The sequence below is a fragment of the Festucalex cinctus genome, chromosome 1, assembly GCF_051991245.1.
Source record: "Festucalex cinctus isolate MCC-2025b chromosome 1, RoL_Fcin_1.0, whole genome shotgun sequence".
Lineage (NCBI taxonomy): Eukaryota > Metazoa > Chordata > Actinopteri > Syngnathiformes > Syngnathidae > Festucalex > Festucalex cinctus.
The window spans coordinates 39455932-39479268 of record NC_135411.1 but is presented as its reverse complement, the minus strand read 5'-3'; the positions used below and the strand labels follow the sequence as shown (position 1 = coordinate 39479268).

At 38.8% G+C, this 23337-nt stretch overlaps 2 protein-coding genes across 2 annotated transcripts; both read left to right on the top strand.

Annotated features, from left to right (window-relative positions):
• The first annotated feature begins 2556 nt into the window (after positions 1 to 2556).
• Positions 2557 to 9284, top strand: rpain (RPA interacting protein). Its single transcript, XM_077535060.1, has 7 exons — positions 2557 to 2733; positions 2828 to 3019; positions 3117 to 3189; positions 5482 to 5593; positions 5681 to 5744; positions 7844 to 7984; positions 9022 to 9284. The coding sequence occupies exons 1-7, from the start codon at positions 2629 to 2631 to the stop codon at positions 9049 to 9051; spliced, it is 717 nt and encodes a 238-aa protein (XP_077391186.1). The 5' UTR covers positions 2557 to 2628; the 3' UTR covers positions 9052 to 9284.
• Positions 9285 to 10371: 1087 nt separating this feature from the next.
• Positions 10372 to 23039, top strand: LOC144027484 (26S proteasome non-ATPase regulatory subunit 11-like). The gene is made up of 13 exons (XM_077535044.1): positions 10372 to 10568; positions 11106 to 11207; positions 11339 to 11535; positions 12800 to 12857; positions 14879 to 15073; positions 15295 to 15439; positions 16859 to 16919; positions 18355 to 18417; positions 18519 to 18644; positions 18828 to 18863; positions 18975 to 19026; positions 19487 to 19630; positions 22084 to 23039. Exons 1-12 carry the CDS (start codon positions 10478 to 10480, stop codon positions 19627 to 19629), a joined length of 1269 nt encoding a protein of 422 aa, XP_077391170.1. The 5' UTR covers positions 10372 to 10477; the 3' UTR covers position 19630; positions 22084 to 23039.
• Positions 23040 to 23337: the final 298 nt, after the last annotated feature.

Genomic DNA, 23337 nt, shown 5'->3' with positions numbered 1-23337 from the left:
GTTTCATTGTAATTCCATACACCGGCAGCCCATTGAAAAGAGACACAATGCTGCCATCTACTGTCTATAGTTAGTTGGTGTTGATTCCATAACCCATTGACCAGGCAGCGCTGTATTTAGACGTTGCACTTAACATTGATATAAAAAAAAAAAAAGAAGTAGATGACGTCATTTTACGTTTATGGCGGCATACATCGTGATTTTACCAATCGCTATTAAACGTTTTTGGCAGTCAAAGAGTTAATTCTGCCAAACTACACTTAACTCCTGTGTTTAAAACATTTAGAGTGTATTACACTACCGTCGGTGTTAAACGTTCAACTTCAGCTAAACGTGACTGTAGTAAATGGTACGTCATTTGGAGAGCGTTATTCCCCTTTACAAGGCCCTCAAAGCTCTTTACATTTTGACTACTGATGACATGGCATCAGGAGCAGTGTCTTGCTCAAGGATACTTTGGCATAGTCATGTCAGGTGTGGTGTGGATCCCAGAAGCGCAGACACACGATTCAGAGTTTACAATATTTATTATACACAAGCACACCAACAATACAAAAACACAGAAGTCAATGACAAGCTCTATATAGTTTGCTCACAGATGTCAGGCAGCGACAATAACAAAAACAACCACTGAGATCACAGCCTGCAAAACACACATGAGAAGTCAGACTGGTTTGGGATCAAACTCCCCATCTGAGGGTCAGGAGACAACCACACTACCACTGAGCCACAACCACACCAACTGGATGCATCGCTATTGAAATGTCAACAGTGTGCTGGAGAATTGGAGAGTCTCTCCTTCACCGGAAATGAGGCAGTTGGTGTAATGGTCGTTCAAGTACTCGTACATTTCCTTCAGGCTCTGCAGGCACTTTGTCTTGCTGATGTTGGCACTGGAAAATGCTTTTTGCAGAGACGGTGGGAACAAAAACGAAAGCATGTGCACTTCTCTATCAGTAAGAGCGTAGGAGAGAAGCGCAAACTCGGCTGGCTGGGTGATGTCCTGTGGTAAAAGAAGAAGGATTCTGTTGTTAATCTTTGGTAGGAGGAATAGGTGGCAAAATTCACACTCCGCAATTAAGTAGAAGTTCAGACACCTGTTTAAAAAAAAAAAAAAAAAAAGACTGCTAAAAGTATACTGTAGTGTAGATGTACGGATTTAACTCCTGCATATTGTTAAGTGGGTCAATTCATTCAGGACATACAGGATGGTGAGGTATCAGAGCTAGGGGCCTATAGACCCATAAGAAATCTGTGTAGCTAGTCATTTCATATTCCAAAATATAATTCTGAATTATTTTTTCAGCTCCCTTATGTATCGGTCAAGTCCACTTCTATCAAATGCATCATTGCAAAGCTACTTGAGCCATATGTGTTAAAAATAAGTTAACATAATATCATTTATTTATTTATTTATTTGTCAAATAAACTCACTGGACGAGTGGTAGAGTGTCCAATGGGAGATTGTGGGTTCAATCCCTGCCTCGGTCATACCGAAAGATTTTGAAAACGGAACCCATTTGCCTTCCTGCTTGACACTCAGCATTACGAGTTGGAATTAGAGGGTTAGATCACCAAATGTTCCCTTAGTACCAGCTGCTGCTCACTGACAATCAGTGGGTCTTTATAAAATGCGGGATGTCAAATTGAATATGTTAAAACAAAATGAATTAATTTGGTTCAGTACCTAAAATGTTAAGAAAATATTTTGGATCAAGGCAAAAAATTATGGTTGGTTCAAGTGAAGAATTATCGTTTACATCAACATGAAATAATCAAGTCATACGAAGTCACTTGATGTAGTTTCTGTGAAGTCAAATATTTTAGATTTGATATCATGATTTTTTTTTATTTTTTTTTTAGTTTAAGCGGGGTAAAACTTTATAGTGTAAAATTATAAGGAGGAATATCACAATACAACAGAAATATATTTGTTATATGAACTGGTGAATGTAAAGATGCCACAGTACGAAACACAACACAACATTACATTACATTTTGACATTTGATATGTTTATTATTGTGTCATGCATAACATTATACCCAGCCCGCATGGGCTTACAAGGCACCAATCAATCAAAATGGCCCAGCACCAAAAATAAAAAATAAAAAAATACACAAAAAACAACCTAACAAACAAACAAAAAAACATTACATTACATTATTTTTTTAATTATTTTTTTTATACCCACTCACACGCGATTACATTACATTATATTACATTACATAACGTCTTCCTGACGTCATAGCTTGAAATGATCTTCAACGTGACCGTATCGTATAGTTAAATGTTTTTCCTCTACTCTTATGAATTTAATCTGCAAAAATACGTATTTTCTCACAGCAGTAACACTATTCAGACAATTTAACAAACTGATCAAACTATTAAAATTACTTTTCAAGGTACTTATTTTTTTTTTTTTTTTTTTTTTTTTTATCCACGTAATTTGATCACCTCACTTTCTTTTCAGGGATTATAAACAACGCTTGCGTTGCTTGTCTGGTAATAAACGTCATGTCCCACAATGCAATGCGTGGCAGATCACATTCACTTCCGGTTGACGCTACAGGATAAAATCCGGTTCTGGTTTGTTTTTGCGGGTGTCTTGCTTTAGTGGCGAGCTATTTATGGTCAAGCTGTCTTGCAGTTGTGCTTATGAAATGGAGTCTTTGCAGCGACATCGCTCGATTTATAAAGGAACGACTCCGCCATGGAAAGAAACATATCGCAAGGTGTAGTGTATTAACTCGCTATTATTCTTCGCATGCGAAAAGTTACACTACAAACAAATTGTGTTCATCAACGTTCACTCTCTATTTTCAACAGAGATGTGTCGAGAGGCTCAAGGGTAGCCGGTCGAGGTTACTTGACCGATATCGCAAGATGGGTGAGAGTCCCAAGTGTGGCGGACCCACCGCCTCCTTTATTGTGCAGGAAGTCATGGAGGCGGAGTGGACCGCGCTGCAGTCAGAAGACAGGAGATTGCCGTCCTTATGGGGTCCAGAGGGCATTGCAGAGGTACACGGTCCTTGTTCGATTCTTGTCCCACTTGCAAATAACGATCATAACACCAAAATTGCACTACATAATTAAACCGTGACGTCTTTCTAAACAGATAAACAACGTTATGGAAGACTATGATGAACTGGCAGTCTTAGAGGAAATCCAGCAGGAGCTCCTGTCTCATGGTAATGTGTTGTTGTTGGGCATAATTTCAAATTGACAGTGTGAAAACGTGCAGATTAATTAAGATTCAGTCCATATATCAGAAAATAGGCAAAAATGTTGATTACTGTTTTCCTAAGTAAATGCAGATGTTTAAATGTTTTATTTTGATTCAACACTAAGGTAACAAAGAGGTTATTTTGCAGTGGCCAGCATCTCGGCACGTAGTGCTATTTTGCCGTGAATCGCGCGACAACTACAAGTACAAATTCTGTGCCAGTGAATGTGTACCATCTTAAGGTGTAGTGGTTATAGTGGTTGCCCTGAAAGTTAGGGCTGGGGATTGCCGCCAACCACACGATACGATACGTATCACGATACAGGGGCGACGATACGATACGTATTGCGATACATATGTATCTCACATGAGACACGTGCCATGTTAAGTTTATAAGTAGTTAAATGTTGATATTCTTCTTCTGCTTTAATTTTTCTTAGCAAGACACAATGTCCAATCACTGGTGAGCTATTTTTGCATTAATTGAAGGCAATTAACTTCAAAGACGCTGCTGGTTTTTTATTTTTTAGGTCCAATGCAAGCTGCAATGGCAAACATTAACTGCCTATTTAAAGTTAACAAGCAATATCGATTCTGACGCCTGTGTATCGATACGTGTATTGTAATGAGGCCCGCAACGATATATTGCCATATCGATTTTTTGAGCACACCCCTACTGAAAGTGCTGGGTCACGGGTTCAAATCCCGCTCTGTACTTTTTTTTTTTTTTTTTTTTTTTTTTTTTATACTATTTCTCGCAGCCAGCCGGGAGTTGTAAACAAACTGTTTTGTTTCGTGTGTGTTGAAAAATTTAAGTTATTGCCTTTTCCACAAAAGAAGTAGAAGACACGTTTGTTGCATTTGAAAAGATGCAACATATGTCCTACTGCCCGATAACCCTGCTCTGTCTCTGTGGGTTATTATGGTTAGGCTAAATGCACTCAGATAACAACCTATTTTCAGTGGCAAAACAAAATGTACGCTTGGGTGAATCGAGGCAGCAACCACGGCCAGTGCATGATTTGGTCTGACGACTGTTCAGCCAAAGCCATTCATGATAGTAACACTAGCATGACAGTAGCCGGAAACGGCAGAATATCCACTGCCCGAAGATAATCAGTCCGCTTTCAAATCTGAGAATTTACTGTTGACAGTCTGAACTTCTGAGGATTTGGACCATAACTATTTATTAGGATTTGAGGGGGTGGGGGTTGGGGGTAAAAATAGAAAAAAAAAAGTAAACTTTTTGGTCTCTATTTTGTGGCATAACCCCAAACAAGTTTATCATTGCATCAGTTCATGTCTGCAGTTGTCACTTACTTTTCAGTCATCTAGGAGTATTTTGGTGCTTATTGTTTACAAATATTAATATGAAATGTCCTGTTGGCCATGCACATAGGGATTTGCATTAGTAAATTTAACAAGTTTACCATGTAATATTTACCACTGTCGATTGCCAGTCTTGTTTTGTACAGAGAGGGGAGGAAAAGTCACTCTTCACACAGTATAATCTCTAGGGGTGTGAATTGCCTAGTACCTGACGATTCGATTCGTATCACGATTCACAGGTCACGATTCGATTCGATACCGATTAATCCCGATACGAATTTATAAGTTGATTGTTGCGATTTTTTTTCATTTAAATTTAGAAAATACTAATCAGTAAGCTTGTAGAGTGTAAGATTTATATGAAAATGTATGATTTATTTATCTGAAATTTCAGTCTTATAGAGGTTGTAATCTGTTTCATGTTTGAACAGCATTAAAATAAAATATTAAGGCTTAATGTTCCGTTCATATAACGTTCTTCCATGCTCAAGGTGTGAATTCTAACCCGAAGTCAGACGTTTTGTTGAATATTTTTCCATTAAAAATGGAAGTTTAAAAATCTATTCACACACACAAAAAAAAAAAAAAAAAGGCAATGATGATAAGACGTTGAATCGGTAAGACTACCGAATGAACAATTCTGAGCTCTTAAAAAAAAAAAAAAAAAAAAAAAAAAAAACACGATTTTTTTATTGAATCGATTCGAGAATCGTGCGATGTAGTATCGCGATATATCGCCGAATCGATTTTTTTTTTAACACCCCTAATAATCTCTCAAGATAATTGTTGTTAAAAAACAAAACATTCAATGTATTTGTTAGAGAAAGTGGAGTAACCTATAGAAAAAAAATATTGATTGTGAAAGGAAACATCAAATTATTTGTTTCTATTTATATTGTGTACTCTATGTTTCCCCTTTGTGCTGCAGAAATGTGTATTATTGAAGAGTATGAGAGAAACCAACAATTTGAGCAGCAATACATATCATCTGTTTTGGAAGGGATGGAAGAGGCTCATGTTATTTGTCCCATGTGTCACATGTAAGTGCTGTACAACATGAATGTGCTTGTTTAATGTAAAGGACTTTGTGAGTTGTTGACGACTGAACCTAAGCCTGTATTTGCTAGGAGCTACTTGACCATCAACAGCCATTTCATCTCCTGCTCATGTGGATTGTACATGAATACAGCGGTTTGTATAATTAAAAAATTAATAATAGAAAATCTTAATGTTTGGTAAATTGTTTTAAAGATGATTACTATGTTGCTGGCATCGGCCCAAAATATTGTATGTCACAATCTGGTAAATTTCATATATATATTTTTTTAAATAAATCTGTATTGTTTAATATATCTATAAAAATAACACCGGTTATTTATTTATTTATTTTTACAAATTAAGGACCAAATTAAAGTGTTGAGGATGGTGTGCCCTCTTATGCAATGTTAAAAGTTGATAGTTTTTGGAGTCTCCTGAAAAGTGATTTTGGAGGTACAAGGATTCCACCTCGGCCAACAATATGTATTATTTTTACTACAGCATTACAATTGAGGCAATCTTAAACAGACTAATGAAGAAATATTTGCACGTGTCTGGAAGACTGTAAATTTAAAGGAAGGCTCCTTTAATTTTACATGTATGGCTTGATTGGCAGTAAATAGTTAGTATAGCTACGAAACATGCATAAGAGCTGAAGAATACACTCCTATATTGATTTATTTAACTTTTTTCAACATAGAAGTACTTCCGTGTTGCAACGCCCCCAAATGGTGACGTCACTAGTGTGTATACTCGCTTGGGGAACAGTAGTTCACGCAGACATAACAACGAGGAAGACACAAACGTCAGTTATGCCTTACTGTATTGCAAAATTTTGCAAGGCGTCGGCAAGGAAAAACCCGCGAGACCCCCCCCCCCCCCCCCCCCCCCCAAAAAAAAAAAAAAAAAAAAAAAAAAAAAAAAAAGCTACTTGAGTAGACAATGGTTTGTTTGCTAAGTGCTGTCAACCTCCCGAAGGACAAGCAGGCGTGCGCGCAGCGAACATTTCAGGCATGAGGACTTCGAATATATGTTACAATTTGAGATGGGGTACGCCACACGCCTAATACTAAAGCCCAACGCAGTACCGAGTATCTTTAAAGAACCAGACGTGGGAAATAATCAAGCCGATGGAGGAGCCGCAACTGCTAGCAACACGGAGCCTTCACTCTCACAACAGCCGACACAAATCGAGGTCTTACTACGGCCACTGAAAGATCTCGGAGAAGCGAAGCAAATTTAAAGCGAAAGGTAGGCATGTTTCGGGGGTGGGGGGGCATTGGTTATTATACTGCACGGACTGTTTTATTTCATAATTCATTTGAAGGTGGCCAACGCAGGGGCACGTTACCGTAATGCACAGTATTAACAATCGTTGGGGCGGCTGGCTTGACTTCGTCTTTTCGAGTGGCGGCTGGCCTGACCGCAGTGGGACGCTACGCAAAAAAGAAAAAAAAAACAGCTAGGGGAGGTTGGGTGCTGTAACGACGATACATTTAATTTTACTATTTTTTCTTTTTCCTGAAATATTTCGTCAGTTCCACACGTTTTGCATTGCTCGTACTGTGTGTCACTTTACCTGTTGGATATTTGCTCCTCCAAGACTTTTCTTCTTCACATCTTTCATCGCAACCAAAGCTATCCTGAGAATGTCTATTTAGTATTGCCATGTTGAATGTCTGATGTTCCAGGATGCAGTTGAGATTGTCCGCAAGGAACCGATCCTCGAGTTCTTTCATTTCCAGACAGCACACATTCATTAGCGGATTGTCCATTCCTGCAGCTCCCGCACGAGCACCACTCACCCCCCGCCTGATTCACTCGTTCGTCAAAGTTTATTTTGTGCCCGAAAAGACCATCTGGCGCCACAACTTTCACATCCAAGGCAGACTTTCCTTCGGTAGTGTTATTTTGTCGTGTTGGCTCGAAGCGATAAGGTTTAATCCTTCCGGGTTTGACGCTAGATGCACGGCTGCGTTGCATAGTGCTTCCATAGTGTAGCGTTTACACACTAGTGACGTAAACATCCGGGTTATTTAGTCACGTGTAACAAACATGCCGGCGTTCGATTCATTTTAACAATGGTTTAAAAGTTATTAAATGTACATAAAAAAATAATCACGTCACCAAATTAATTATTGAAAAAGTAGCAACTTTTTGCTGCTAAAAATGGATCAATAAGTAAAGTGTCCCTTTAAGGGAAATATGGTATACTTTTGCTGAAATTGTTTTCTGTTGTACACTGGCTTTAGATGAAGAACATCACCCCAGATGTCCTACGGAATCTTCTGGAATCTCGAGTTACAGAGCACATGGAAGAGTGCTCTGACAACCCTGTCTTTTCATTAACATCAAATGCAGACTCTTCTCCCAACCTGCTGATAAGCTGCAAGGTACAACACTCACTTCCAAATGTCTTGAGGTACAGATGGCCATTTACTAACGTAACCCTATTTTGTAGGCAGGTCTGAACACCGTAGTGTCTATAACTAACCTCACTAATCTAGTTAAGTCATAATTCCAATTCATATTGGTATGACAAAACATTCTTTGTCAAACGTATTACAGATAGACCAATATGTTTTTTTTTTGTTTTTTTTTTAATAACAGGGCCTGTACTGATGACTAGTGGTCAATGTGGTCAGTAACCAGAGATGGGAAATTTAGGTCCAGAAAGTAAAAACCCTGCCACAGTTTGGTTTTAGCCACAGGTGCTTCTACTCAACTGGCAGGTAAACAAGCTCAGGTGAGTGGAAGCACCTGTGGGCTGTGGCTACAGCCAAACTGTGGCAGGGTTTTGACTTTCTGGAGTTTCCCATCTCTGCCGTTAACCAATATTTGGAGTATCTCCAGTTGGAGCACCTAGAACACATTCCAGCACTCCTTTCTTGTAGCAGCCTGGATAACGGGACTGCACATTTGAACAGTTCTTTGAGTTTCCAAACTGTCTGAGTGGAAGCAGGGCACACTCAAAGTGTATTTCTGAGCGCACTCCTGATAGTATTGACCGCATCAAACAAGTACTGGTTGGTTTTGAAACTTTGGCTTCTAACTACAGGGGGAAAAAAAACTGTTTTAGTTTATTTAGTTTAAAATTGTTTACTTGTGGTTCATTGTGGCCAAAGGTAGAATCCTCTTCTACTTTCTTTTGGCGGTGACTTGGCAAATAATTCTGGTGCATTACCACGACCTTCTTTAGCATGCGGCATCCGCAAGGGAGCAATTCTTTACCCTTTACATTACTCCTGTGGTTGACATGCACACTGGAATCATCACAATTAGCTTTTTTACATTGTGTGTCATTCGTAACCAAGAAACAGTGTAGGTCGAGACCATCGGACAAAGTGTTGCCCTGCACTTTGTTCTTGATTTTTAGATATCTAATATACTCTGCCACATTCCCAGCACATTGTGTTTATTCTGCTTCCAGGTTTGTGACTACCTCTCCATCGTCCTATGACTTGGAACATCATAACTGAAGAATTTGTGTTTATACTCATGTAAATCTTTGTTTAAAATAAAGGCTATTTTTATACTTAATTCAGAAGTTTTGTACTCTTAAACGTTTCATGGAATGTTCTATAACACTTCATGTGAAGTTTAAATTGGGGAATTCTGCTATAGGTAGAAAGATATAAATGTATGTGACTGTTTTAACTTGTTTTTCAAGGCAATAAACAGAGCATTAAATAATTTGTAGTACATTATTTCTAAAACTGTCTTCAACTGTGATTATTTTAAATAAATATAATTGTGCAGCAAAATTGTTACTTATTTTTGTATTTATTTATTTATTTTGATGGGTTTGCTATTAAACTTAAAAGCCATAAATTCCTACCCACCTACTCCAAACACTAGCTGGATGTATGGATATTAAATTTTACATGGCCCTGTTTAAATGCCAGTTTAATAAAAATAAACAATTGATATGATGTGGCTGCAGAAATAGGTACACCCTCTACTTATTTTTGTTTTTTTTCTGGATGCAACATTGTGGAAATTAACTGTAGGAAATTAACTATATTCAGAATTACTCAATCACATGCATGCTCGTGTTAAATGGGAGTCAACACACACCGGCCATTAATGTACAGTGTTTCTGATTAACCCTAATTAAAGTTCAGATATGCTAATGGAAATCTTGGTGCACAAGCCATGGTCAGCAGAGAGTTTTTTACATTTCGTCATTACAATAAATTAAGTTAATGACTCAAAACGATTAATCAATTATCAAAATAGCTGTTCAAGTTAATGATCCATTAGTTGTCAATTAATTGTTGCACCTCTTTCTGGTGACTAATCCAGGGTGTACTCTGTCTCTCACCCCACCCTGAACAGCATTACAGTAGTGGCATAGAGAATAGATGGCTAAATATTAAATATATATTCTGTTCCTGACAATCCCTCTACGAAAATTGAGCAATAAATAATCAGTATTCACAGTGTTGATTTGATCGCCGCTGGACAAATCGGATCAATACAATGTGCTGAGAATGAAATGACCTAGATGAATAAGAATTATCCACAGGTAATAATCATTAAAAAAAAAAAAAAAAGGAGGGGGGGGGGGAACAAAAGAAATAAAAACAAAACACATGGGCTAAAACAAATTAATTAGAACTAGCCGTTTAAAAAAAAAAAGAATTAAAAAAAAAACGGTTAAAACGAAATCAAAACAACTTATAATGAAAAATCAAAAATGACCTAACCCTGCCCCAACCCCAAACATCGGGTTCAATGGAGGTCATGAATTGTTTTAGCGAAACGAAGAACCAGGCACGGTCTGCTGGGGGCAGCATTGTTCCTGTATCGAGCGTGAGGAAGGACCTGAGCGGAAAACTAGCAGCTTCGGAATCAGAGCGGGGGAGTGTGGCAGGTACGGAAAGATGGCAGCCGCGGCAGTGGCTGAGTTTCAGAGAGCACAGTCTCTTGTTGGAACAGATCGGAACGCCTCAATCGACATCTTACATTCAATAGGTAACTATACCCGAATATGCGTGACACTGGAAGCTAAAGCCTGTTTTTAGTTTGTCTTCATAGCTGCACAATCGCAAACCACTAAGAGAGCTTTTCAATTATCTTTGTTGTTTGCTAGTTCGCACGTAATGTTACGCTATGTTAGCTGACAATCTCCTCTGCCAGTGCTCCTACGGTGAGTCAGCAGCGGTGTGCTAGCGGGCTAGCACCACACCGGTAGATGATGACTTGCGCTACTGTTAGCTTTGCCGACCGGCGTGCGTGAACTTGTGTGACAGTTGAGGAGTTTGCGTTAGCATGAAGTCAGTGGACGGTCTCCGGAATCCGGAATTCTGAAAGCAGTGTTAAAGTGCCGCTTACAGCGCCCCGTTTTGTTCCACTCTATGCTGCTCTTTATTAGGCTTCGTCATAATCGTGCAGTTTGTATATCTTAAAAGTAGATACCAATGTTCAAATCCAACGCATTCATATCAATTTGAATGAGGTAAGTCTAGATGGGGTCAGAGACCTGACCGTATTTGTGTGTGTGTTTTGCAGTAAAGCGAGACATTCGGGAGAGTGATGAGGAGGCTGTGCGCGTTAAAGAGCAGAGCATCCTGGAGCTGGGCGGACTGCTGGCCAAGACGGGACAGGCTGAAGGTAAACACAAAAATGCTTCTTAATAGACCAAGACCTGCTTTAAATTCTTACTTCAAAATACGACAGTTTTTATTGTTTGTTTGTACACCACATTATTTCACCTGTACTGATAGTTTTCTCTCTGCCTTTAGAACTTGGTGGTCTTTTGACATATGTGCGGCCGTTCCTCAACTCCATCTCAAAGGCCAAAGCAGCCCGACTGGTCCGCTCCCTGCTGGATCTGTTTCTGGACATGGAGGCCGCCACTGGTCAGGAAGTAGAGCTCTGCCTGGAGTGCATAGAATGGGCCAAAGCTGAGAAGAGGACCTTCCTCAGACAGGCTCTAGAGGTGAGAAATAACATAATAATAATAATAATAATAATAATAATAATAATAATAATAATAGGGCGGCACGGTAGTCGAGTGGTTAGCACGTCCGCTTCCCAGTTCTGAGGTCTCCGGTTCGAGTCCAGGCTCGGACCTTCCTGGGTGGAGTTTGCATGTTCTCCCCGTGCCCGCGTGGGTCTTCTCCGGGTACTCCGGTCTCCTCCCACATTCCAAAGACATGCATGGCAGGTTAATTGGGCGCTCCGAATTGTCCCTAGGTGTGCGTGTGAGTGTGGATGGTTGTTCGTCTATGTGTGCCCTGCGATTGGTTGGCAACCAGTCCAGGGTGTCCCCCGCCTACTGCCCAGAGCCAGCTGAGATAGGCGCCAGCACCCCCCGCGACCCTTGTGAGGAATAAGTGGTCAAGAAAATGGATGGATGGATGGCTAATAATAATAATAATAGGCTGTGCACTGCTCTAATTAACACTTGTGCTTTGAGGTTAAATTGTGTCACATATCAATTCTCCCTGTCACTATTATGCTGAGACAGAAAAAAACAAAACAAATATTTTCTAACTAAAACCTTACATTACTTGATCAGGAAAAGGACAGTTCTGTCAGTTTAACATATTTACTGTAATATTTTTTAAAAATGCAGCAAAAACCAGATGGATTTAAAATGAAGACAGAGGTGGCTGAACTAGACAGTCCTGAAAAAGAGTTCAGCCTGCAACTCAACATGGGCACGCCAGGCGATTGACATTCCCACACATACTGTAACTCTGCAATGAAAGTACTAAATAATCGTTAAGCAACGTTCTGTAGCACCATGTATCGTACCAGTATTTTCTTCTTTTTTTTCCTTTTTTTTTTTTTTTTTTAATTGAATCACAAACATCGCTTGATTATCAAGAAAAAAAACGGATTGCCCAATGCTCTAGCTATATTATAACAAGGAGAGAGGTCAGTCAAGATCTAAAGGAGTAAGGATATTTGAGAGGCCCTTGGGCCATTCATTGACTGCATGCATGCATTGGATGACACTCTATCTCCACACTTTCCAATTTAATATTCTATAATACAAAAAGTGTATAAATCAGCACAGCTTGTAGTAGCCTGTTGACCGTTTTTTTGTGGATGATTTGATTATGTGCGTCTGTTAGGTACAGACAGTCAGACACTGATGATGTGTGTAGAATGTGGCTGTGCATGGAATGTAGTCTGTATTTTCATCATGAGCACTACATTTCAGCTTTGAGACCATTATTCTTTTTTGTACTTAGGCTCGGCTGATCTCCCTCTATTTCGACACCAAGTGTTATCCGGAAGCACTAAAACTTGGTGAGTATCCAATTGCTGTGTCTTTTTGCGGTGCACTGCAATCTACTGTCTCTACCTGTTTGTATGTTTATTATCAAAAGTAGTATCATACTAGAAAGCTGTCACATTATGACTTCCTGTTGGCTATTAATTCTCTTTCAATGATGGTCATTAAATCTGTGTGGAAATCTGAAGTGGATGTGCACATTTCAGATATGATTTGACACAAGAGCCTGAAGGAAATTAATGCCTGCTCTATTAATTTGAGGCATTGCCTCATTCAATATCGTGTTGTTCACAGGCTCCATTATTCAAAATAGAAACTCCATAAGATATTTCCAGATCTATCAGAACAATGTGATAAGTGTAACCAGGCACAGAGGCAAGTCTCCTCCATAGCTTCGCTCTCTGTTCCAAGATAGTCATTCTGGAGGCGCATCTTCCAGACTTTTTTTTTTTCCGATGTTCTTGACATTCAGCTGGAACCTGACCATATCTCGATAATATTCAACTATTCAGACTCTATATACATTTTAACGTCTGCACGTAGACAACTTATCTCCTATGGCATGGTAACAGACAAGAAACTTATTTTGTTATTCTGGAAGGAGGTCCCTAGCTTTAAACGATGGCTCAGTGAAATGTTTAGCACTCTCCATTTTGAAAAGATAAGATTTACAGTACTGAGAAACTGTGAGCCACAGTTTAACAAAATTTGGTCGCCCCTCCATCATCTACAAAACGACTGACAAAATGTTCAATAGCTGGTTCTATTGAGGGGGTGGGTTGGGGAGAGTGGGTGTTATGTTTACTATATTAACTCACGTTTTTGTTGATTCTTTCTTACTTTATTGGAAAAAAAAAGCGTATTATTTCCCTGTTTCATGTTGCACAATTTCATTCAGTAAAACAGTAAAACAAGGCAATTCCTTTGTTTTTGGTGTATACTGAAGTCATTTGAGTTTCCGATCAAAAGATGAATATGAAAGAAAAGAAACCATTTGGTAGAGGTTAATCCTGGTCTCAGGAAAGGCGGAAAGAACAAAGAATGGAGAAAGAAAGGATCTGCTCATGATCGAACCCATACAAGCTCGTCTGTGAAGTATGGTGGAGGTAACGTCATGGCTTGGGATTGCATGGCTGCTTCTGGAGCAGGTGCACTAGTCTTTATTGATGATGTCATTCATGATGAGAGCAGCAGAATGAATTCTGAAGTCTACAACACCATTTTAATGGCAAGTGAGAGAAAAATGCATTCAAACTTAACGGGACAAGCGTCATTATGCAACAGGACATTGACCCAAAACACGCTGCCATTGCCAACACAGCAAAGGACTTCATCAGGGTGGGGAAAGTGGAAAGTCTGAGACAGGCAATCTCAGTCACTGGACCTTAATTCAATAGAGCATGCATTTTACCTCCCGAAGAGGAGACTGAAGGGAGAACCTACATGAAACAAATAAGAACTTTCTTTTTTTTTTTCTTCTTTTTTCATTTTCCTTCCCATTTGTCGTATGCTAATTAAACATCTGCGGGATGAGCACATCTGCGGGATGAGCGTCACCCTCCACCACTCCACCCCTCCCAGGGAGAACGCTCCACACTGAAGAGAAAAGACAAGCTGATAACCACAATTAAAAAGTCAGGATATTTGTACTTATTTGGGCATTGGAGGAGCATGCATGATTTAGAAAAATCTTCATCACTTAGCATTTTAAACTCCAACTTTAAGTTAATATTGTCTGTTCCAATAGTTTTGCTCACTTGAATAGTGGGTGGCTTCAAACAAAAAAAAGTGCTCAGTCCTGAGTCAGGACTCCTGAGTTGTTTAACACATCTAGAGGAAAGTACCGTGAAATAAAAGCTACAATTGTGAGCTTTTGTCTCATATTCCTCTTTTAATCGGAAACCCAGATGTCTTCCGTGAGCATACTACAAAAACAAAGGAATTGACATTGCCGTTCCACTACTTCTAGAGGAGACTGTATGTCATGTTTAAGTTGAATATCTTTTGTAGCAACTACGTTTCTTTCCACCTCCAGGCTCGCAGTTACTGCAGGAGCTGAAGAAGATGGATGACAAAGCCCTGCTGGTGGAGGTGCAGCTACTCGAGAGTAAAACGTATCACGCCCTCAGTAACCTGCCCAAGGCTCGCGCCGCCCTCACTTCAGCCAGGACAACCGCCAATGCCATCTACTGCCCACCAAAATTACAAGCAGCTTTAGACATGCAATCAGGTAAGGCGCAAAAAAAAAAAAAAAATCATTATGAGTAATACCAAACACATCATTCAAGGTGTGTTTTATTTGTTTAAAAGGCAAGTCTGGGCTCATGAAGAAAGTGCTGAATCCAATAAATAATGGAGAAATATAACAATATATCAAATGAACCATGACAACATTGTATTAATTGTCCAACATACTTGGACCTGAACTTACTACCGTATGTGTGTTTTCAGGGATTATTCATGCAGCGGGAGAGAAAGACTGGAAGACGGCTTACTCCTACTTCTTCGAGGCCTTTGAGGGTTACGACTCAATTGACAGTCCTCGGGCCATCACAGGACTCAAATATATGCTGCTGTGCAAAATCATGCTCAATGCGTAAGTGTTGTAATACTAACAGAGCTGCACAATATATGAAAAAAAACATCGATATTGTGATATTGGCTCATGCGATTAAGTGTCTTATGGAACTGTATGCTTGTATCTGCTGAATATGACTTTGGTTACCATAACAACCAACATGGGGCATCGAGGGCGAGTGTGTGGGGACAAAAGTGTGCACCCATAATTACAATGAACCAATTCACTTGTGGATGCAGCACTTCATCTACTACGTTACTTCATGCGAGCGTTAATTAATGTACGGATCTGTGCATGTGGCACATGCAGCGGACTCACGGCAAAACATAAAACCCCCCTTGCCTTGCTGAACCTCAAATGATTTGCCAGTTATCAGCATTTAATTGTAATAACGCTGTTTAGTAATGCTAATCTCGCTATCATTGCCGTTCTGATAGCCTTTTGGCTTTGACATGATAATGCTTTCCTGTAGTCTGGCTGATCCTTAACAATGGCATATCTTTGCTCAGACTATCTGCCAAGTCATAAGTGGAGCAAATCTGTGTTCAGGATGCATTATTTAAATGAACTGTGTTGCTATGTTATACCTGGAGAAACGGCTCGCCATTTTCAGGAATAGGCTTATGAGTTTAGTGTTTAATTTTACAATTTATGGGTGTTCAGGCACTCCAGAGACCCAAGCAATTAAAAGAGTCAATTCTCCCATGATATGTCCCTTTTTAAAATGTTTTCTTTGGAAAACCGGAAAGAACTGTATTACTTATTTGTTTATTCATTAAGTTGTTTGTTTGTTTGTTTACAAAGTGTATTAGAAAGAGTTTATTGTAGCACATCTTCAACTATAGTGTTACAAGATTGGATCTCAATCACCTGTTCCTTGAGAACATTTTGAACGAGGGTGGCTCTAAACAGACTTTCAAAAAGTCTCAAAATCCCTGGTCTTAAAATGCGTGAAAACACTGGAAAGGTGGGAATTTATTTGCATGGTTTCTTTTTTTTTTTTGTTGCGCATTAAAACTGAATTTGTAGGTTTAAAGAAACTAAATTTAAGAATAGGAAGAAGAATCCTCTTATTTTATCTTGCTTATTTTTTTCAGCAAATACTTTTTTACTTGTACTTGAGTGATATCTTTTTTTGATGACTACTTTTTTCTTTTACTTGATTATACGTGTACATGGAATTTGACCTCTGCATTTGACCCATCACAGCAAACACTAACTCTTTGTGGCATACTAAAAATTGCTTAAATGTGAGTATGACTAGTATGATTAATTTTCATGACTAATTGCATCTCCAATAATGTAGGTCTTGAAGAAACAACCCCCTTGCTTTTGCAACCCATCACCACCATGAAGATCCCAACTTTGAAAATAATCTAATAGTAATATTCATCATCTAATAATAATAATACACATGGATAATTGTTTTTGTTTTAGACCTGAAGATGTCCAGGCCCTCATCAGTGGCAAGCTGGTTCTTCGGTACACAGGAAGACAGGTACTGTATCACTTTCTTTATTAGTCAGAAGAATTCAGACTTTTTATTTGAATTTTTAAGTTTGATGATTAGCTAGATGGTTAAATTGTACTGTATAGGCATTTCTGTTCAACCATCATTGCATTTGGTAGTTTTAGTCATCTTTTTAGATCTGATTTTGTACTACAATTGTATCAGATCATGATGCCTTTAAAATGGTTAGTTTTGATGCTTTCTGTTATAGAAGCATTTAACAACATTGTGGTTGTACTTAACCTCTCGTATAACATAGGTGCTTGTCCACCGCAGGAACTTTTGGAGAACTTTTCAGTTTACCTTGGGTAAATTCAGTTTGTGCGTTTTTCCACCAACAACAATTTCCGGGCCATCCAAGTACTATCTCAGCAGCAGGGTCTTTCTGAGCCAGGCAGGATCTTTGAGTGGGCAGGCTGCAATGACCAAGGCTGATTGGTTGGACAAATTTGGAGGTGTGTTTTTACAGCTGGGCTCATCAAACTCAGAGGTCATCAAACTCCTTTGAATCAATTACCGAGAACTCAAAGATTCTGTGGAAACACAATATTGATACATTTCCTGCTGAACTTTTATAACCAACAACTCCCTTTACCCAGAACTCAAAGATCCTGGGCTTGTTGGTGGAAAATCAGCTTATTATGATTCTTCAACATTACTGCTACAACAATAATACCAATACAATAGGTAATAATATTACCTCGATACCTAAAAAAAAAAAAAAAAAAAGCTGTTACAGAGTAGGTAATGCTGCTCCAGAAATGTGGCCTTTCTTTTTATATATGTTGAGTGTTTTGATTTTTTTGTTGTTTAATTCATTTGTATACCGGTAAATCCGACTTTGACACTTCACAAAATACATTCCTGCATATATATATATATATATATATATATATATATATATATATATATATATATATATATATATATATATATATATATATATATATATATATATATATATATATATATATATATATATATATATATATATAAAAATGTGAATGACCATGTCTTCTTAAGAATAGGAAATGATCTGTTTTGACTTGTGACCGGCAGCCGCTAATATTTTGTGACTGTCTGTGACCAAACATATAGGCTCTTGTTTCATAAGTGCTACAATTGTAACAATTGAGTATTTGTCAGGGCGGGTTAATTTGTTCAAATATTTTTCTTTTTGGGGCTTCTGTAGTTTGAAGGCTTGTTGACGTGTGCTACTTGCACTAACCAGACGGGAAACAATTGAGAGTCAAAATTGTCTTGAGTAACAGAATTGTCATTTGCTTTTTCGATAAACGGCGGTGGGGTTTAAAATAAAAAATCTGAGATTTCATTTTAAGGCCATACATAATATTTTAAGGTCATTCTAGCCTGGCCGACCCTAAATAAATAGTATTTTCATCCACTGTCTCTTTTTCTTCAGACGGATTCTCTGAAATGTGTTGCACAGGCCAGCAAGAATCGATCACTTGCTGATTTTGAAAAGGTTTGTGTATATATAGTAGCCTCAAGTGCACAAACTGGTGTCTTGCTCAAGCAGGATAGGGAATAATATGTGTGTAATATGCAATCGTCTTCCTTCCAAAGGCACTGACAGAGTATAAAGCAGAACTGAGGGACGATCCCATCATCCGAACACATCTGAGCAAGCTCTACGACAACCTGCTCGAGCAGAACCTCATCAGGGTTATTGAGCCTTTCTCCAGGGTCCAAGTAAGTGCTGCAGTAATTCTGATGCCACCTCTTTCTACTTCATGTACACAATATACTAGTACCTATTTCTTTAAATGATAGACTTTATGCATTTGTAGAATTGGTTGTGTCATTTAGCATTTTGTCAATAGAATGAGCAAAAATTAGCATGTACTCATGTACTATTGGTCTTTTCTCAACTAGATGGCACACATTTCCGCCATCATTAAACTGTCTAAGGTAAGTGTTGCTGTTGAATTGTGTGCTCACAAGTTGATTTTATGTAGAATCCCCAATTTTCTGTGTGTGTACAGTGAAATGTGCAGAATCCTAATGTGTCTTGTCTTTCAGGATGATGTCGAGAGGAAATTATCGCAGATGATTCTGGACAAAAAGTTTCACGGTATGTAACTGAGGCTGCCTTTAATAAAATGGCAGATTCTCAACTACAGTACTTTGGGGCATTCTTATACTTTTTCTTACATAGTTTAATAACATTTCCAATACGTTATACTTATTTGTCTGGCACTTTTTTTTTTTTTTAACTGACCAGTGAGATGCTTGTATATGTCTTCATGGTTGTTTTATGTTTTTAGATATTTTTTGTATTGTCTGCTTTTAGTACAATCACTTGATGCATCTACTATATTGCAGTTTTCTATTACCCCAACAATAAATCCACAAATTTATCAAACATGATAACTATCTTGCGCTAAAGCTATTGATGCCGTGAAATGTTCATGATATGAATATGCAAAATGCAGACATGTACACAAACCAACTTTGGCCATCTCCACTCTCCAGTGGGTTTTTCTTTTTACTCTCCTTGCTTCTGTCTTCTGGCCTGCCATTGATGCTGACAGGTATTTTAGACCAAGGTGAAGGTGTGCTCATTGTCTTTGATGAACCTGTGGTCAACAAGACGTACGAGGCAGCCCTGGAGACCATTCAGAACATGAGCAAGGTGGTGGACTCACTTTACAACAAAGCCAAGAAGCTAACATAAGGTCAGTCCAGTCGAAGCAATTCCAGTTGTGTCGTCACTTTCAGTGTATTCAAAAGTCGTTCTTCTGTATTTGTCCTATTGAAACACGTTTACCGTCACCTCACCCTAGTCAAGGATAAGTGGTTTGGAAAATGGATGAATGGTGCATGGGTGGAATATGTTTAAGATACAGTACTAAGTCTTCTGGAAAATATTCACAGCGCTTCAATTTTTCCACTCTTGTTTTGACAGCTTAATTGGAGTCCACCTGTGGTATATTTAGTTGATTAGACACGATTTGAAAACACACACACCTCTCTATATCAGGTACCACAGGTGACAGTGCATGTTAGAGCACAAACCACGCGTGAGTTCAAAGGAGGATTGTCTGTAGACCTCCAAGACAAGATTGTTTCAAGGCAGAAATCTGGGGTACAGAAAAACATTTGCAACTTTGAAGTAGGCATGACTTAGACTTTTATATTAGATCATAATGGGATGATAACCATGCGCAACAATATTGCAGTATCATGGTTTAAAAATTACAGCTCTAAAATTACCATTTGTGAAATATTTGGGTAAATAAATGCATTTTTTCCATTTAACACAATCCATTTGATTTTTAAACTAAGTTAAAGTATTTAGTACATTGAGAAATGTACTTTCCAGAAGGACAACGATCTCTGCAGCATTCCACCAAACCAATCAGGCCTGTAAGGTAGAATGGCTCGACGGAAGCCATTCCTTAGTAAAAGGCACATAGCAGCTCGCCTAGAGCTTGCCAAAAAGCACCTGAAGGACTCTCAGACAATGAGAAAGTAAATTCTCTGGTTTGATAAAAGTAGACAAAGACTGAACTCTTTGGCGTAAATGGCAGGAAACCAGGCACTGACCAATACCAACCCTATAGTGAAGCATGTTGGTGACAGTATCAGCTGTGGGGATGTTTTTCCAGCAGGAGGAACTGGGAGACAAGTCAGGTTTGAGGGAAAGATGAATGCAGCAATGTACAGAGACATTCTGGATGGAAGTGGTCAGGACGTTAGACTAGGGTGCAGGTTTATCTTCCAACAGGACAACAACCCCCAGCACACAGCCAAAACAATAGGGAATTGCTTCCTGACAACGCCGTCACCATGAATACTTTTGGGTGGCTCAGCCGGAACCCAGACTTGAATCTGACAGAGTCTCTGGAGAGCTCTAAAAATGGTTGTGCATCGACGCTCCTCAGCCAACTGGATGGAGCATGGGTGAAAATGTGGGAAAAGTGAAACGCTGTTAGTCTGTACTGCACTGTAATTCGTACATTTGAAGTGTATACTTAATCAGAAGTGACGTTAGCACTTTCTGTTTTCAGTTCCCCCAAAAAGTATTAGGAAGAATTTTACCAGAACTGACAGTTCTCGATTACTATAAGTCAGCTGAGTAATAAACTTAATTTTCCAATGAATTTAATATCTTTCACAATCACAACTTAACTGATCTTATCAATTTCTGACTTGTTCTTAATGCAACGCAAGATCAGTAAATGGTAGATCAGGTATGCTAGTCTACGAAGTGAAACTATAACCGTGAATGTCTGCAATTCAAAGACCAATAGACAAAAGAAATCCACTTCAAAGAGGATTCTTCTGCCAAGCTGTGCAGTCTTGGGTCACACTCAAGCTTCTAAACAGAGACAAGACACAACAGCAATTAGAAGGCAGTCTCAAGACCTGCCAAGAGCCACAGAACCCACCGTGTACATCTGGATGTATTTCTAGCATTATAACATATCAAAAACATGTATTGTTGTCGGAAATGTCCAGTGATCCAGAAATGGCCCACAATGTTTGGCTCATGCTCCATTCTTGCATCATCACCAATGCATGAAAATCATTGTTTTATTTCCTTTGCAGTCCCACACAGAAACAAACAGCAGTTGTTGGACTGATGTAGACTTTTTTTTCAAACATCATTTCATGTTTAAAAAAAAAAAAAAAAAGTTCTTACAAAAACTATTTTAATTTCCTCAACTATCCTTTTCATGACCATTCTGAACCCCAGCACAAAAATTAATATGCACCCATTTTTACACCGAGTCCAGGTGCCCTTAGTGTGTTAGCCAGAACACTGCACACATCCTGACTGACCGTCCGCTACATTTTAAAGCATTTTCATATTTACAGTGTACTTCAACTTTCTCATGAATATCCACGACAATCACAAGCCTCTAAATAATGATTTACAGCCATACTCGGAATTACCAATTAGTGATTGTCAACATAGACAAAGATTGATGACCACATATCTACAGAAGCACATAGCTGACTTGTTTCTGGCTTCTTCTTTTTTTTTCTTCTTTTTTTCAACAATATGTTACAGGCCAAATTGTGAAAGAAACCCCAAAATGACAGTAATTAAGCGGATGTGGTAAATTCTGACTTGGAATACTGTATCTGTATTCACTCTCTGTCTGCTTCTTTCCCTCCACAGAGTGAGTAAAAACCAGCAGTTCTCCAGTGCGGAGTGTCGCGGGCCAGTCCGACCTCCATCAATCTCTTTCACTTCAAACCCAGGATTGAAGGGGCCAAGGAGACTTTGAAAACACTTGATGAACTTGTGGAGACACTCCAGCAGAGATGGATGGGATGGATCAACTCTGCCCTTTTATATTCCTCCCACAACACTCTGCTGTTCTTTCTTCCTGAGTCTGTCTCTTCATCCCAATCTGGTAGGGTTGATGTGACACAGAAGTGCTCCTCTCGCTGGAAAATTTGAGCCACTGCGCTTCCACATCTCCTACTAATGGTTTGTTTGTACTGTATGTAAAATAAGATGGGTTTCTTCTTTCCCTTCTGTTTTCTCTTACCGTCTGCGCTGGTCATCAGGGAATCTTGTAAGATAAAATCCATACACTGCACATAATATAAAATCAAGGTTAAGACTGCGGACCTAAAGTTTGCTCATTTCCTATTTGTATTTGGAAAAAAAAAATTCAGCCTGTCCCCCTCCTAGCAGTATCAGTCACACAAGGTATTCTGGAATTATAATACTCTGTTCCTTTAAGACCATGCCGCAAAACGAAGACCATCATGTTACTGTTGTGCCACTCACCCACATCTAACCTCCTCTTTGTACAGAACATTGCCAAGCTCTGGTGTTCATCCAGTTCCCCATGTAATTATAAGGTCGCATTTTTATAAGATGCAAGAAACATGTAAATCTCACCAGTGAGAGCATGGCCAGTTGCACAAAGTGCTTTCAACGTTCCAGCGTATGAGCAAAGGAGGAACTTTACATTCAGAGCTATTGAGGGTGGTTGTGGAAAAAAAGACAGACGGTTACAGAGAAAATCATATTGTACATTCATGAAAATGTAATTTTGCAAGGACCGAGGGTTTATCATATGTAAAATAAGTTCTAAATAAAAACATAACCTTGTAAATGGATTTGTTTTCTTTTTTCTTTTTTTATTTGTAAAGTTTGATAAGGTACCGGTATTTGGCCCTTTTCCCCGTCGCCCCATTATGCTTTGTGGTTAGTGTGTGATAACAACTAACATTCTATATCAAACGAATTGAAGTGCAACTAATTCATTTTATTGGAAGCACTTACTTTGATACATTGGCTAAGATACATCATTTCAAGCGTGTGACTTTAAAATGACGTGGTGTTTTCCCCTCAGTTTTCTCTGTCTTTAGACAGGCCTAACTTGTGCTTGAGTAAAAAATAATAATAATAATAAAT

Excerpts from the sequence above, each read along its gene's own strand:
- rpain (XM_077535060.1), top strand. The coding sequence starts at position 2,629 with ATGGTCAAGCTGTCTTGCAGTTGTGCTTATGAAATGGAGTCTTTGCAG. Across the intron at positions 2,734-2,827 it reads GGAAAGAAACATATCGCAAG|AGATGTGTCGAGAGGCTCAA; the intron begins GTGTAGTGTATT and ends TATTTTCAACAG. Across the intron at positions 5,594-5,680 it reads ATTTGTCCCATGTGTCACAT|GAGCTACTTGACCATCAACA; the intron begins GTAAGTGCTGTA and ends TGTATTTGCTAG.
- LOC144027484 (XM_077535044.1), top strand. The coding sequence starts at position 10,478 with ATGGCAGCCGCGGCAGTGGCTGAGTTTCAGAGAGCACAGTCTCTTGTT. Across the intron at positions 16,920-18,354 it reads TTCGGTACACAGGAAGACAG|ACGGATTCTCTGAAATGTGT; the intron begins GTACTGTATCAC and ends CTTTTTCTTCAG. Across the intron at positions 19,027-19,486 it reads TCTGGACAAAAAGTTTCACG|GTATTTTAGACCAAGGTGAA; the intron begins GTATGTAACTGA and ends TGATGCTGACAG.